The sequence below is a fragment of the Danio rerio genome, chromosome 24, assembly GCF_052040795.2.
Source record: "Danio rerio strain M-AB ecotype USA chromosome 24, GRCz13ab, whole genome shotgun sequence".
NCBI classification, from domain to species: domain Eukaryota; kingdom Metazoa; phylum Chordata; class Actinopteri; order Cypriniformes; family Danionidae; genus Danio; species Danio rerio.
The window spans coordinates 24,892,638-24,909,612 of NC_141044.1; the positions used below are offsets into that span (position 1 = coordinate 24,892,638).

General features: G+C 36.8%; 2 protein-coding genes across 9 annotated transcripts in view; one reads left to right on the forward strand and one right to left on the reverse strand.

Moving 5' to 3' along the window:
• Positions 1-16,975, reverse strand: part of LOC100331291 (suppressor of tumorigenicity 14 protein homolog) — a 31,245-nt gene that overhangs the window by 7,542 nt on the left and 6,728 nt on the right. For 2 of the 8 annotated variants that reach the window (XR_015524926.1, XR_015524925.1), the window contains exons 3-15: positions 15,672-15,799; positions 14,456-14,523; positions 9,320-9,510; positions 9,121-9,243; positions 8,550-8,769; positions 6,892-7,034; positions 6,698-6,795; positions 6,410-6,519; positions 5,122-5,255; positions 931-1,035; positions 755-853; positions 640-659; positions 434-547 (exon numbers count right to left, since the gene is read on the reverse strand). Coding sequence is in view for 5 of the 8 variants with exons in the window: in XM_087309509.1 (XP_087165635.1) it covers positions 434-547; positions 755-853; positions 931-1,035; positions 5,122-5,255; positions 6,410-6,519; positions 6,698-6,795; positions 6,892-7,034; positions 8,550-8,769; positions 9,121-9,243; positions 9,320-9,510; positions 14,456-14,523; positions 15,672-15,799 (1,533 nt within the window). In the remaining 3 variants the exon portion in view is untranslated. The remainder of the gene's footprint in view (positions 1-433; positions 548-639; positions 660-754; positions 854-930; positions 1,036-5,121; positions 5,256-6,409; positions 6,520-6,697; positions 6,796-6,891; positions 7,035-8,549; positions 8,770-9,120; positions 9,244-9,319; positions 9,511-14,455; positions 14,524-15,671; positions 15,800-16,975) is intronic. The other 6 variants (XM_087309511.1, XM_087309510.1, XM_087309509.1 and 3 more) reach the window with 4 other exon arrangements.
• ropn1l (rhophilin associated tail protein 1-like) overlaps positions 12,514-16,975 on the forward strand; it is a 193,175-nt gene continuing 188,713 nt past the window's right edge. Inside the window, exon 1 of the mRNA XM_087308927.1 lies at positions 12,514-12,742. The gene's annotated coding sequence lies outside the window, so the exon portion shown is untranslated. The remainder of the gene's footprint in view (positions 12,743-16,975) is intronic.

The window sequence follows — 16,975 nt, forward strand, 5'->3', positions numbered from 1 at the left end:
ACTGCAGAAAATAGTTTAATGCTCTTAATTTTTTATCTTATCTTTTAATTGTGTGGTAACCAAACTTAAGTAAATCATACATCATTCAAATAAATTCCAATAAAACAAGTAAAGTAAAATAAATAAATTATTTAAAAAATAAGTAAGTAAATGAATAAATAAATAATTTATTAATAACAGATAATGTGAATAATTGTGATTAATGTTACTAGAGAAGTACGCTGTTTCTGCTTGATATTCTGCTTGATTTTTTAATTCAGTGTAACTTTTCTGTTACACCACAGCCTCATCCATTTCTCTAAATAAACACCACAATACATTTAACAACCTCATCTTAGCATATTATTTAAATTTATAATATATTAAAACCATACCATTATTACATTTCTTTGAATTTTTTTTCCAAAAATGACAAATCAGATCAAAAACTCACATGCTCGTGTGCAGTTGAGTTCATCGCTGCGGTCTTTGCAGTCCACAATTCCATCACACACCGAGGCTTTCTGGAGGCAGATTTTGTTTGGGCACATATGGTAGCATTTACCTCCTAAAAAGTGAAAACAACAAGATTCAAACTCATAATACACACAAATGCACAATTGCACACACCAAAACACAACCAAAACAGGCAGGTCTTACCACGAACGCTTTCCATACGTCTGTAGCAATGAAAATACACATCTCTGAGAATCAATGAATGCAGAGAAAAAACAACCTTTAAATCTTCATGTGTAATAATAAAGGACACTCTTACCACAGTTAGTCTCTTCACTGCTGTCTCCACATGCGATGTTGCACTGATTGTGTGGTCTGCACTGACCGTTACAGTAAACATCTCCTGGTTTACACGTGTCTAAGAGTACAGCAGAACCAACAATTAAGACGACAACAACGAATGGCAGAAGAAAATGTAAAGGTAATAAAGCTTACTGCATTTGGCCTCATCTCGTCCATCAGAACAGTCTTTATCTCCATCACACACTTTCCTCAGAGGGATACACTTGCCGTCGCCACATCGAAATTGCCTCGGACAAGCTAATATTAGAAAATAAGCATGATCGTCACTTACTGGGATGTGTATTTTCTGTTTTCTCCCTTTAATAATGTCTGATCCCTTTAGAATTTAAATAGGAAATGTGACTTTGGATCATAAATTTAGTCATAAATGTCTATTTTTAGAAATTGAAGTTGATGAATCACCTGAAAGCTGAATAAATAATCTTTTTCTTAATGTGTGGTTTGTTTAGACAGAATTTTATTTGGCCAAGACACGACTATTTGGAAATAAGTTAAATAATAGGGTTAAATAATCGAAATATTGAAAACTATCAAATTAAGTTCCTAGCAATGCATATTTAAACAGAAATAGAGCTCTGTATATTTACAGTAGGGCATCTACAAAATGCCTGCATGGAACAGACCTTTTCTTGATATTGATTTTTGGCATTAAAAAGAATCTATAACATCATATATCAATGATAATTTGGCTATGGCCAAAAATATACCTGTGCAACATAAGACTGACTATAAGATTATAACATGTAACTGTACATTCCACAAGCATGATACAAAATTTGAACCCCCCATGATTTTATAAATGGTAAATTGATGACCATATAACATATTAAAGGGATAGTTCACCCAAAAATTTAAGTCTGTCATCATTTACTCACCCTTCACTTGTCACAAACCTGCTTGCGTTTCTTCTGTTGAAAAGAAAATGTTGTACACCAGCAGCCACTGACTTCCATTGTATTTGTTTTACCTACTATGGATGTCAATAGTTACCAGTTTCCAGCACTCTTCAAACCATCTTCTTTTGTGATCAACAGAAAAAAGTAGATCATAAAAGTTTGGAATCACTTGAGGGTGGGTACACAAAAAGTAAGTTCATTTTTATTATTGGGTGACCTACCCCTTAAGGTTTTGAAAATTAATGCTGAATGACCACATTTCATCGCCTTTGAATTATAATGTTCTGTCTGCGTTCTAAATGATTTTGAGATATTGAGCTTCAAAGTTCTTGCAAATGTGTGTTTAACAGTTCTTTTCATACATTACCATGACAGATGACTGCAAATTGGAGTAAAAAAAACAGGGCAAATGCAGATTGAAACTTCTAATTCAAAAAAGTCATTTTCTGCTTGTAATTATAAAGTTCTATCTGGCAATCATTAATTGAACCGTTACTTTTCAAGAAATTCAATAAAATATATACATTTGTTGCAACAATATGTTGATGCTTGAGAAAGTATATATATATTTTTTTGCTTTCTGTAACATTTATTTAATGTTTTAGGATGAATATTTTTTCTTGTTGAAATTAAGCATAGAAGGCTATGCTAAATATTTTGTCCAATACAGATGTTAAAGGTGCAGTAGGGGATCTTCCACAATGCTAACAGCTTAGCATAAATATCTGAATCACAGTCCCTCCCCTGCCGTCCAGAGCCACGCCTCCTGAAACACGAGCATGCGCAACTTAACGATGACAGCAGAACCCTCTTTCATGTGTTAAAAGCTACTAGTGCTTGTCCGGTGGCGTGCAGGAATTATACTGATTACTAAGCCAAACTGACATGCTATTTCAGAGTGAATATTCAGAGTAGCATAGTAAACAATATAAGGAAAGCATCACATGTCGTCATTGTTCAAAAATGAACCAATGTGATGTGAATATAAAACCATCCTTACCTCAGTAAAGCAGGCTAGGTGGAATAGCACTATTTACATGTGTTTTGTTGTTAAATTAAATAAAATCTACATTATCGATGCTGTAAAATGATCTTATGAAACTGAAAATAGTCACATCAATCTTTCACCGGAAGATTTTAGTGGCAGAACAACACTTCTGTGCAGATATAACCCATATGTAACAACAACATCAGCTTTGAGTGAAGCTAAAATAGTTTTAAAACAGAACATTCATTCATTCATTTTATTGTCGGTTTAGTCCCTTTATTAATCCGGGGTCGCCACAGCGGAATGAACCACCATTTTATCCAGCTAGTTTTTTATGCAGCGGATGCCCTTCCAGCCACAACCCATCTCTGGGAAACATCCACACACACATTCACACACACACACACACACACACACACACTTATTACCCTGCGGACAATTTAGCCTAGCCAATTCACCTGTACCAGCATGTCTTTGGACTGTGGGGGAAACCCGAGCACCCGGAGGAAACCCATGCGAACGCAGGGAGAACATGCAAACTCCACACAGAAACGCCAACTGAGCCGAGGCTCGAACTAACGACCCAGCGACCTTCTTGCTGTGAGGGGACACCACTACCTACTGCACCACTGCTTCGCCTGTATAAACAGAACATTACCTGTCTAAAAGAAATCCTTCAGCCATGGTGTCTTCCTTTCTCCAGCTTGCCAAGGTAACTCCATGATTTAGGTTTTTAAAAAGTTTTGATTCAGCATGTTTTTACCGATCTTGCTATCTCTATCTCTCTCTCATGAACGCGCAATGCACAAATGGCGGAGCTGCGTACAAACGGCTGCGCAGTTGTTCAAATCTGCATTTGCTGACAGAGAGTTTGGGCTACTGATTAAAATTTTGAGAGATGTCGACCCGACTCTATTTAATTGGATGAACATTTTTTTGTTTTATGCCTTACCCAGAATATAAAAATACATAAAACACATTTAGATCACTTACTTTAATCACCGCTATTGGAAATTGAAGAGACTTTCAACCAGCACAACAACAATTGTTTCTGAAGACCATCACCTACTGCAGCTTTAACTTTATGTAATTACTATGGTAGTATTTATTGAATTTCATGCTTTATGAGCTACTGATTTATATTTATTGAATTATATATACCATTAATTAAATTAAGCATTTAACTCTGATTTTGTGTTTCTTTCTGGTCATTCCTGCTGTCAGGGGAGCAATTCGGCAAAATGACAGAGAAAACTGATCCTGATTGTTCCTTGTGTATGCATTCAAAATGCTGAATGGCTCACTGAAAGAACCTTATAGAGCCAAGCTACAGTTTGACTTTGTAGATTAAACCTTTTTTGTTTTTAAATAAAAAGTCTTAAAATGTAAACAACTTATAAAAAGCATCACATAATGTAAATAAGTTGTCATTAAATAAGAATATGTCAATAACTCAATTTTTACTTAAAAGAAATATCTTTCTGAGTGTGCCTTACACTGGTAAGTGGGCTTGACAAACCGTCTGTAGAAAACACACTGTTTCACCTCTCTGACACTTTTACCGACACTTGCACCAGTTTTGCACTTTTGCACCAGACACATCCTTACAACACCCCCCCAACCCCCCCCGCCCCCAAACCCCCCCCCCCCCAAAAAAAAAACAACAACACATTGTGGATCTGTAAAGGTGAGTGAGCTTGACAAACCACCTGTACAAACATTCTTTTCTCTAGCAGCACTTCATGCATTGCCTCTTTTTGTTGAATCGCTGAATACATCCTCAATTGTAAGCTGCTTTGGACAAAAGTGTCTGCTAAATGATTAAATGTAACTGTAACTGCTTTATATATACATTAGAAGCAAATCTTCTTAAATCAGCAAATCTTTGTTAATATCTGTGCCTTCTTTAGGCATTCTTTACAATTTCATGAGTTCCCAGTAGCTAAAAATGCCATCACGCGTGTGCAAATCCCATATTAGAACAGCATGCAGCATAGTTTTGGGTCATAAAAAACTATTTCTTTTTATTTTTGTATCTTCAGGTGTGTGGTCTTAAAAAATATAGTGTGATCACCAAGCAGGACCATATCAAGTAATAACGAATTTAATATTTCTGAAACACCATAAAATAAAGCAGTAACTAAAGCAAAACACCCACCACAAAAATAGAAAACATATATAAGGTAATACTTAAAGCAACAACATTTAATATTGGCATATTACCTGCCTATTATTAAGATATTAACTGTTTATTAACACTTATAAAGTATGACCTTTTTACACCTCCCTAAACCTACCCAATACCTAAACCCAACTACCATATTAGCTTTTAATAAGAATCTAATTACTAGTTCATTGAGCTAAAAGTCTTAGTTCATGGTTTGGTAATAGTGTGAACTGTACACAAAGATAAAGTGTGTCCAAATATAAAATACTCACCACTTTCAGGAGAAAAGGCTCTGTAAATCAGGTAAAACCCTTTATGAGTCAAAGACTCGTCTGAGTGAAAGTGTAGCAGGACAGGTGAAGAATAGATCCTCTTTCTGCTGCTGTCCCCAATCGGGTTACAGAGTCTGTGAAGAAATAGTAGTAAAAAAGTGATGTCCAGTAGTGGCTTTACTCAAACACTGATGTTTAATAAATAAACATATTTTTGCTTGCAGAGTGTAAAAAATACATTCAGTGTTTCAATTATTTCATAATAAAGAACGTGTTTACTGAAAAATACGTAGAAGAATGGCGGCTGATGGAATCCAAGAAAGATAGCAATGGAACAATAACTCATGAATAACTCATTATTCTGTAGTCACAGTGTAAGTCTTTACTGTATTTATTTGAGGATTTTTTGGCAAAGAAATATAAAACCCATGTTCCATCATGTGTTCCAAATGTAGTGGGTTTTCCCTCATTCCAACATAACTCATTAACAGCAAAACATTATTCCATCTATATTTTGACACTGAACTTGTATTTAATGAGTTTTCTATTTATATAAATCACTTTAACACACTTTTTTTCTCACTTTAAGCCAGATATCAAACTCCATGAGTTTCACTGACTAAAAAGCAGAATTTTCTGACATCTAACAAATAAAAAAGGCTGCTGTTGTTTATATGTTGTTTATATATTCATAATATAATTTTCAAACAATATGTTAAAATAATGTTAACATATTATAACATGGTTTTAGCTTGAATGTCATTTTGCATGCCTTTATAAGCCACTATGGGAACTATAGATTATTTACCTCAAGTTCCAAGTACTTAATGGTACCTACTGTTTTACATTAGAAGTGCTTGATCTCCCATATTTGATAGCTTGACAGTAGTAGTTTTACAAACTTTACATTTAGCTTTTCTTTTATTTAACAGCCTAAACATAACAACAAGGATGAAACAGTGTGATAAAACAACAAACAAGTATCCCTGATAGTCCATGACAAAATTCCTTGACTTTTAATATTTGAAATAGACCTTATAAAATTATTCCATGATATTTCAGAAATTACATGACCAGGTGGAAGCCTGAATTAAATTTGATACAGACAAGGAACGTCTCGTCTTTGACTCATATTCAGACAACAGACATGTGTGTTCAGCAAAGAAAAAGGATGATTCTCAATAGCACACATTGTAAACAGAGTTCTATATTTATAGATTTCCAGTTCAAACAAATAAGTCTTAAAATGTTTTTTCAATAATCAGCACATGAAAGACATAACACTCACTTGACGCCACCTATTTCCAGCCAGTCTTTTTCACAGGTGCTCGAGGCGGGTGAATCCTGAATGTCGAGCATCACAATGGTGATGGAGAGAAGGTATCCTGGCAACGGAGCCTAAAAGAGAAACCAGACTCTCAACAGACGCACTCTCACACAAAGCAGCAGCCACCCTGCGCTCCTCGTCTCAAAGAGGGAGCATCCCAGGCCTCTGAATGGGGATCATAGGGCATCCATGCTAACACTGGGGAAGAGACTCATGGGATGCATGGGAAAGCCTTTAGCCTTAGCTCACCCTGATTTTCCAGTTACAGTCCACATTCGGAGGGTAGTAGGCGGGGTAATAAGGGGACGTCACGGTGCCATTCCATGCCGTGAGGAAACCGCCACACTCTGTAGAAAAAGCAATGGTGACAAGGCCAAAGAACATTCTGACATCTGAGTGGAAAACTTACTAAAATGATCAAATGCTGAAACAAAATCACACACCGGTTTTGGGTATAGCCTGGAAATAAGCTTTGAAGATGGCTCCTTGCCTCTGACGACTGAAAGAAAATGTTACAAGCATGACATTCCCAGAAGATGTGAGCTTCATTACAGGCGACGTTCCTGATAATGGCAGACCACACCATCTGGGAAGAAGAGAGACAATATTTAGGCCACTTTGATACAACAATGACACAGAAAGAATAAAAAGAATAAAAGAAAGAAAGAAAGAAAGAAAGAAAGAAAGAAAGAAAGAAAGAAAGAAAGAAAGAAAGAAGGAAAGAAGAAAGAAAAAAAAGAAGAAAAAAGAAGTAAAGAACAAAAGAAAGAAAGAAAGAAAGAAAGAAAGAAAGAAAGAAAGAAAGAAAGAAAGAAAGAAAGAAAGAAAGAAAGAAAGAAAGAAGAATAAAAAGCAGAAAAAAGAAGTAAAGAAAGAAAGAAAGAAATAAAGAGGAAAAAATAAAAAAGAAGAAAGAAAGAAAGAAAGAAAATAAGATAGTAGGAAAGAAAGAAAGAAAGAAAGAAAAGAAGAAAAGAAGACAGAAAGAAAGAAAGAAAGAAAGAAAGAAAGAAAGAAAGAAAGAAAGAAAGAAAGAAAGAAAGAAAGAAAGAAAGAAAGAAAGAAAGAAAGAAAGAAAGAAAGAAAGAAAGAAAGAAAAAAGAAAGAAAGAAAAAGAAAAGAAGGAAAGAAAGAAAGAAATAAAGAGGAAAAAATAAAAAAGAAGAAAGAAACAAAGAAAATAAGAAAGTAGGAAAGAAAGAAAGAAAGAAAGAAAAGAAGAAAAGAAGAAAGAAAGAAAGAAAGAAAGAAAGAAAGAAAGGAAGAAAAAAGAAAGAAAGAAAAAGAAAAGAAGGAAAGAAAGAAAGAAAGAAAATAAGAAAGTAAGAAAGAAAGAAAGAAGGAAAGAAAGAAAGAAAGAAAAGAAGAAAGAAAGAAAGAAAGAAAGAAAGAAAGGAGAAAAAAGAAAGAAAGAAAGAAAGAAAGAAAGAAAGAAAGAAAAAAAGAAAGAAAGGAGAAAAAGAAAGAAAGAAAAAAGAAAAAAGAAAGAAGAAAAAATAAGAAAGAAGAAAGAAAGAAAAACATTGCTAGTATGATCTATTACGTTGCTAACATGCTTCTATGAAGTTACTAACATGTTTAACATTTTACCACAGGAAGCACATTGGTAACAAAGTTAATATGTTGTTAACATGTTCCAGCATGTTTAACATGTTGTTAGCATAGTGTACATGTGAATGTTGTTGGGATGTTTCTATGATGTTTTAAAACACGACCAACATGAACCTTTATATTGGTAGACTATTTCTAACATTTTAACATAACTATGTAAGCGCAAATTAGCATACAGCTAGCATTTGAAGTATGTTGACATGTTATTAAAATGTTTGAATATATTGCTAGCATGAACACATTGCTACTATATTTAACGAAGTTAACATGAATCTGATTGTTAACATTTTTTAGCATATTGATAGCACAACTGTATTCTTTTACTAAAATAGAGACATTTAATACACTGTTAACATTTTGTTAGCATGTTTTGGCATTTTGCTAATGTAGTCCATCTTGTTGTGCTATTCTATGCATTAGCTATAGGCATATAGCTCAATGGGCATTTTGTTTGTTGTTTTTTTCAGCTTAGTGCTCTGTCATCATTTACCTTGCGATGATCTTGTTCTGAAGTGGTAATAGGAAATCATAAGCAGACAGCTTGTTGGCAGAACAGCTTCCTGGTGTCGCCCCTTGAAGCGTGAGGATGTCAAGTCGCACAACGTGCCCGGATGGCACCCGAAGCCTCCACTGGTAATACGGCTTTTTCGGACTGACAAGACTGAGCGTGCGATTGTTTCCATACTTAGCGTACAGGTCAAAAGACATGGCTGTTAGGCAGAGGGGAGTTATATATTACCAGAACGACTGAAAAAAGCAAGAATGCAATCAAAATAATGAGACATTTGATGACAGAATTGTAGTGATAGTACACTGTGAAACCTGCCTGGTTGAGGGACTTGCATGCAGAGTTTACTCAGAGGATTAATGGGACATGGTTGCATTTGAATTGCCTTACCTACGTGTGGCCTATTTTAGTTTTTCTTCGCTCATGGGACGATGTATCATGGAAGATACAGAAGAACTTTAAACTTTAAACAACGTTTGGCAACTCAAATGAGTCAGTGTTCATAAATCAAGTGAGTAAACTCAACAGGCTTTACAGTGTATTATGGTTGTACCCTGAAGCCCCAACTGCCACTTGCCACTCTGCAAAGAGTTTGGGTTCTTTATTTTGTCCGCCTTGTCGTCAGAATCCTCATCATCTTCATCCTCAGCATCACCACTGTCATCTGGATTCAAACCTGCACACAGACGCACACACATTAAGGTGTTTTTACTTCGAAAATGACAAAAACAGAGAGTTGAAAAGCTCTTAACCCAGCAGACGCAGTGTGTCCTCGTCTCTCTCCATGTAGTAACGCTCCTCATTCTTGCTAAATAGGACCTTGTTGGTTCCAGGTAGACGCCGTTGCAACCGGGCTGGGTTCACTTTCCGGAGTTCCTCAGCAATAGCGGGAGGAGCAGAGAATTTACTCCAGTAGAACACACAAAGACCTTCCACTCCTTCACTGTCATCAGGACACATGACTTTTAACAGGATGACAACACCTAATACTGTTTTAGTTTGAGGTCTTCATCGCAAACTTCTAAAGGGCTGTGCACTTAAAGCTTATTAGGTGTACTGTGTACTTAATAGGTGTAAAAGCGTAGAAAATAAAGTTTATTTAAATGAATTTAGAATAATTCAAAATATGAAAGCAAGTAATATCCCTACATGTTGGTCCCTAAATGGTCTTGCCCAATTGAGTCTGGTTTCTCTCAAGGTTTTTTTTTTCACTCGCCTCGGTAAAGTTTTTTTCCCTCTCCGCTGTCGCCACTACCTTGCATGGTTTTGGATCGGTAGAGCTACGCATCAATGAATTTGCTCTTAAGTGTTTGGACTCTCAGTAATGATTTTAAACCACAGTGAACTGAGCTAAACTGAACTGAACTTAAACACAAAAACTAAACTACTCTGTTCCAATTACTATGACCATTTATGTGAAGCTGCTTTGACACAATCTACATTGTAAAAGCGCTATACAAATGAAGCTGAATTGAATTGAATGTTTTTTTTTTTATGGTGGCTTGAGAAAGCTAATATACTGTTACACTGCATAAACTTATTCTTCTTCTTCCGTCTTCTTCTGAGACTAATTTCTATATACATCTTCTCCTAGACCATTCAAGCTACAAAAACTAAACTAACTCCAAACCTGACAAAACAGGTCTGACTCGGGTTGTTATATCTTTTCCAACTGAAACTCTTTCCAACCGACTTACGGTTTTCCGAAAACTGTCCAGGAAAATTCGAAAAAGTTTCATTGATTTAACATCGGACCAAACTTTGTGACCTCATAACTTTGCGCCAGACTGTCATACAGACTTAAGGTTGGTCTCATTTATCTCAGACTACCAATCTGCCAATCACTGATGACCTTTCAACTTACTAGCCACATCCTAGCAACCAATTACAGCACCCTAGCAACTGTCCCATAGGCTTTCACTGTAAAAAAAAAAAACTGCCAATGACTTTACATTGGACATACCAGTTCATACTAGAAACAAACTAATTATACTAGAAACATAGTAACAATATATTAACCATACTAAAAACATACTAACAAACATACTAATTATACTAGAAACATAGTAACAACATACTAATCCATACTAGAAACATACTAACAAACACACTAATCATACTAGCAACATGCTAATTCATACTAAAATCATGTTACAAACATGCCAGTTTATACTAGAAACATGCTAGCAAAATGAGAACTCATACTAGAACCATGTCAATTTATGTTAGCAACCGCCTAGCAATCACAAATTACTCTAGCAACCACCTAGCAACACCTTAGCAATCACCTAAAACACCCCAGCAACTGCCTAGTAAAGCCCTAGCAATGACCAAGAGCATCCTAGCTACTGCCTAGCAACTCCGTAGCAACCACTCAGAACTCCCTAGCAACCCTCTAACAACACCATTGCAACTGCCTAGAACACTCTAGCTACCCCCTAGCAACACCTTAGCAATACAATACAATTAATGGGAAATTTATTAAATAATAGAAATAATTCTCGTTAACTTCCGGCCACAGCTGTATGTGCTCTATAGCTGATTAACCACATGGATGGATGATAACAGCCTTCTGAGCCTACTAGTAGACGCAGAAGGCTCCTACTGGCTCATAGCAGGCATAATGTCCATTTAGTAGTCTACTAGTACCCTAAACACAGATGTCATAGTAATGTAAAAGCAGATCTGGAGTCTTAACTATTAGTATAGCTGATTAACCATGTGAATGGATGATAACAGTCTTCTGAGCCTACCAGTGGGCGCAGAAGGCCCTACTGGCCCATATCTATCAGCTGATAACTATTTCGAGAGATAACATTAGAAGCGGGTGACTTTTTATTGGAAAAAAAAAAACTTTAAAATAAAAATAACATTTTTGTTCATATCCCAGATCATTAGGTGGAACAATGCCAAAATAATTAATCCAAAAAACTACTTAATTCAAGGTTAAAACACTCAGTGTTCTATACATTTCTTTTAAGCTTAAATGATAATAAATGAGAAAAAAAGGCTATTGGCACTGCTGTGCCAGAGCAGACAGACTACAGAGAAAGCCAGTGCACTGAGTGCACTGAATACAGCAGATGACCTTAAATGACCAAAACAGAGCAGGACTGGAATATCAGAGTTTGTATTTAGTAAACTATGGAGCAATTTTAAATCTACCAGTTCTATAAACACACTAGAAAAAGTGACATCACAGCTATATTTGTAATGGAAAGAAATTGTATCTCTAAGGAATTCCAGTCAGGGTTTTGCATGGCACTGAAACGGCTATTAAGGACTTGATCTTATCATCTGATTATGGTTTCTATTAGTGCTACTGATGCTCCTTTTGCATGATACTGACCACAACATTCTCTTGGATAGCTAGAAAATTATGCTGGTGTTAATTGGATTGCATTAACATGGATCAAAGAAATAGTTATCATATTGACCACAAAACCAATATGGTGTACCTCAAGGCTCAGTACTTAGGCCATTGCCTTACATGCTGCACACTAAGAAGATATCATTAAGGAACATGAAGTTAATAATGACTGTTTAGTGAACTAGCTCTACATTTGTTTTGAGGCAAGATTTTGTAGGAACACATAGCTGATATAAACAAATATATGGTAAGTAGTAACAACTTTTTCATTTCATATAATTTCTAATTGGTTAAAGGGGTGGTCCACACACTATGATATCATATTTTAAACTTTAGTTGGTGTGTAATGTAGCTGTGTGAACATAAACAACATATCTGAATGTAAGACCCTCAAAGTTCAATGCAAATAGAGACATTGGCTTTTACAGAGTTTTGGGAATACAAAAAAATACATCTGGATAAATGAGATTATAAGTCATTCAGGTTACACGCATTCACCCCTCGCAGCGAAAGGTGATAACATTTGAAGCGGGTGACTTTTTATTGGAAAAAAAACGTAAAAATAAAAATACAGTCCCAGAGGCACTGTAATGTTATAGCAGAGAAAGCTAACATGCCGTCCAAACGCTGCTATTTCCATAGAGCTCATTCTGTTTCTGTATTTGGGCTTACAAAAGACAGAGAGAAGTGCTTACAATTTAATTTCATAATTATTAAAATATATAGCTAATATTTGACAAAGGACAGCTTCCAGAATCTCTCCCAGTTCAGTGCTGGATTCGGCTAAAAACTCCTCAAAGAAGGAGCAGCTCCATCCATAATAGACCATACCTGTCAACACTGGGATGTGAACATAAGGCATAATAAGGGAAATAAGGGATATGCCTAGACTTTGGCTCCACTTTAAATCGCGTGTACAGAATCTGTTTGGGAATCAGCATCTATTTATCGCATCAGCGCATCAGCTGACAGTTACGCACCGCTGTATGACTGTATGTTTTGAGGACTGCATGGGAGGGGCAACGGCACCTGTTATGAAAAGATAAGGGAATCCCGCCATATTTATAGATTATAGATGTTTTTAGGCCTAAATAAAATGAAAGCACAGAACAGATTCAGTATAGGGAGGCTCGGCTCTTTAATGTTTATTGCCACCCTTCAGAGAAAGACTGAAAATACGGGAAAAACGGGAGGGTTGACAGGTATGTAATAGACAAAGCTGTGGATTGTGAGCCACAACCTGTAAGTGTTTTTATTTGTTAAAATTAATTTATCACATGCATAGTTTCTAGCGTTAATGGTATGTTGTAGCGAGTAAATAAACAAAGATGTAAACAACAAGAAATGCTGTTTGACACTGCTAATAGTTTAGCTACAAATTCATATTCCTTCCTGGTGACGATCTGCTAATCACAGCACATTATGTTAGCTAACCAATCAGAGCCTCTTGAGAGCAGGCTTTCGGAAAAACTAGGAAATATAATTGTCATTTTTATGTTAGCTAGTAGCTATTTATAATCTGAGTAAGATATATGAAAAAATTATGTGAAGCATCAGCACACATTGCTTTGCACCCCATAAACACAACTAAGCCTTAAAAGTACACTCTGGATCACCCCTTAAAAATTTATTTTGTATTTGTACGTTATTAGAGACTGTTGTGATTTTTAGTACATAGCGAGATATCATAACTGTTGTTTTAGTGATGTGCATTGTTGAGTAGTATTAAGCCTACTACAATACAGTTAAAATGTCCTATAACTGATTAAGTTATGAGACAAGAAACGCAAATCAACTTTAAATGTTAAAATTCTGTGAATATTGTATATTTTCCCAACAGTCTCTAAATCAGGGTTTCTGCAGGTTTATTCAAATCAAATTGAAGACTTTTAAGACCACTATGAAAGAAATGTTAGACATACACAGTGCTAAACATTAAGGATTTTTTTTTTCTAATGGCCCGGTTACTTCTGTAAATAGTTTTAGTATTAATGGAAGATCATGTAAAGCAGGGGTGTCCAAACATGGTCCTGGAGGGTCGGTGTCCTGGAGAGTTTAGCTCCAACCCTAATCAAATACACTTGAATCAGCTAATCAAGTTCTGGCTGGTGTGTTGAAGCAAGTTACAGCTAAAGTTAGCAGGAAACCAGCCATTTCTTTTCCTGATTCAAGAATTTATTTTGGAGAATTTGCTGTAAAAATGACTAACAGCTGTAGATACTTTGAATTGTATCTCGTTGCAATAAAAAAGAAGTTTTGAAATGGATTATAGGTGATTGGGTGTTGGCCAGATTGAGACACAAGGACATTAAGACCTGTTTTAAATATTTAGGACTTACAACACAATATTTCAGCGAATTTAAGACTTTTTAAGGCCTAAAATAATTTAGTTTTTGAAATTTAAGACATTTTAAGACTTTTTAAGACCCGACGGACGCCCAGCTAAATGCAAACCCATTTATTTAACACTCAAAGGCTTAAAAAATGAATATTGGCAATGTGTGGGTTTGTGACTCACCTAAACGCAATAATTCCTGAGTGCTGGTAATACGTGCTCCATGGTGAAGAATCATACAACTCTGAGAACTTAGATCCAGGGCACATCAACCGAAAGGAAGAGATGACAGAAACACCATGAAATAACAAATTACAACAACAGCATCTACTTCCATTCAGATCTATTTTTGCAAATTGTAAACAAACCACCGATAACATCTACGAAGGTTGTGAAGTTTCCATCTAGCCTATACAGTTTCATCACAGTGACATCAGAGTCACAGGAGGCGTGACATCACTGAAGAAGGTGAGACATCAGTGGCCCAGGCGAGACCTGCAGCCTTGGCACAAAAGCGCTGTTCTTGTGCGATTGGCTTTGAGCAACAAGAGCTTTGGGCAACAACTGCGCCATTGTCCGGAGCTCAATGTCACAGATGGAATGGGGCGGGCAGCGAGTTTACGGTAACTTCTATGAGCAAGGACACACACTTGTAGGCCAGTCACTTCTCACAGTTCAAATTCGCTTGCTATTAAACAAGATTACAACCAAAACATGGGTTACTTTTAGGCTAATTGGAGCATCGCGCAGAACGGAAAGCCACACTTGGCTGATTTCCTCGATTTATCTGTGGACACAAATGCCAACCATTCCCATGATACTGGCCGTTTTGGCCCAGACTTTCCTGAGTTCTCTTTCGGTGCCCTAAATCCTTACTTTCGCTCTCTCTCCTGGCCTGCTCTGTCCCCTGGTCTACCTTTCTTTTCACCGCTGGCTGCAGCCTCTCAGCAAAGAGGTACAGAGCATCTGATTGTGTGTGAGGAAGCCCGCAGACAATGTTTTTATTGAAGGACTGCTCTTCCTCTCACTCAGCCTGCCTGGGCCCTGTCCCTCTCACAAACACCGTTCTTGTCCTCGGCCCTGAAAAGCTGCAGTCCTCTGGGAGCCGGTCTCACCGCACCGCCTCACACCAAGCCGGGCTCCAGTTACAGCTGGCTTTACATTTAAGAGGGCCACGGAGCGGCCGAAGACTCGGCAGAGCCTGCTTTACATTTAAAAGGATGACAATGAGGGACGAGCGCACAACTGGACCTGCGGCTCTGGCGGACTTTGCGTTTGAAAGTGCCAGGGGCGAGCATCGTTCCTTGAGTGGTCTCTGGAGAGCGGCCGCATTCCGCAGAGATCACGGAGAAACCGGCTCTTGTCGCACAGAGAAACTGTTATGTATGTTTATGCTTACGTAATGGCTTAGCGCCTGAGACTGGAGGCGGAACTGTGCCGACGATGGGTCTGCCAGCTCTGGAGAGAAGCTGAAGTTGGAGAACTCTATGCTTCCCCCAAGGTAGAACACTGAGGGCGATGGAGATGCTGCGGGAAAGAGGAAGAGAAAATTAGGAGATCATACTGAACAATTTAAAAATTTGTTTAAAGTATATGCAATTACAGTGTGTTTACATTAGGGCTGGGCAATATGGCAAAAATGCAATCTTGATAATTATTTTCCATATTGAACGTTAACGATAGGGATGTCTCGTTCAGGTTTTTTTGCCCTCGAGTCCGAGTCATTTGATTTTGAGTATCAAAATACCAAAACCCGATTCGATACTTCTATAATACATAAAGAAAGAATAAAGAAGAGCGAAGAAACAGATCCAGGATGTTACTTATTTTTTATTTAATTCAACTTATTTTGACATTCAACAACTTTGTTGACAAACAGAGCACTTCTGTAAGGTAGCTTGAACAATCAAGTAATACATAACATAAACTTTTTACTTTTGGATTTTAGAACAACAGTAAATATAAAAATTCTAATATAAAAACTAATAGCACCTAAACCTAAAATACCGGGCAGGCAATCCCAAGTTTACATATCTCACTTTTTGCTATGGCAACGTCACCAACTTTATAATACCTCCAGACTGCAGACATGCTCGCGCTGTCTGCTTCAAGCTGCTTCCATGTTCTACTTTGATGGTATTTAACCAATAGCATCTCTGCAACACCCAGTGATGTCATGACGCGTTGCTGTTTCTGTGTGAAGTCAAGAAAGAGGTCTAACTCTGTGTCACTGCATAACTATAAAGTAGATGTGTGTAACAATGAGGAGAGTATATATAATATACATATATATATTTGAGTCTTGATCGAGAGGTAACTTCCGATTCCAATTGAGTCTGAAACTGTGTGATCGGGCACAATTTCCAATCCTTTGATCAGATCTGGACATCCCTAGTTAACAATATATATTTTGATATAAGTTGTTAACGCTGCCAGATTAAAAGAGTGCCCAAAAAATGACTGAAGCCAAAATTTTAGAGGTTCCATTAAACGCCATAACATATTTTAGGCTGGTAAGTTTCTGTGGTCGAAAATGTGGTACATCTCTAATAACAAAACACTTTTAGATTCCCGTTGTTGCACATTTCTTCTGTGTGATTGGCTCTTAGATCAACATAGAGTAAACCAGTACAGAGCTTATCATTGTTATTGACATACATTTTATCACGTTTTGCTATAATACCATTTATCGGCCCAGCCCTA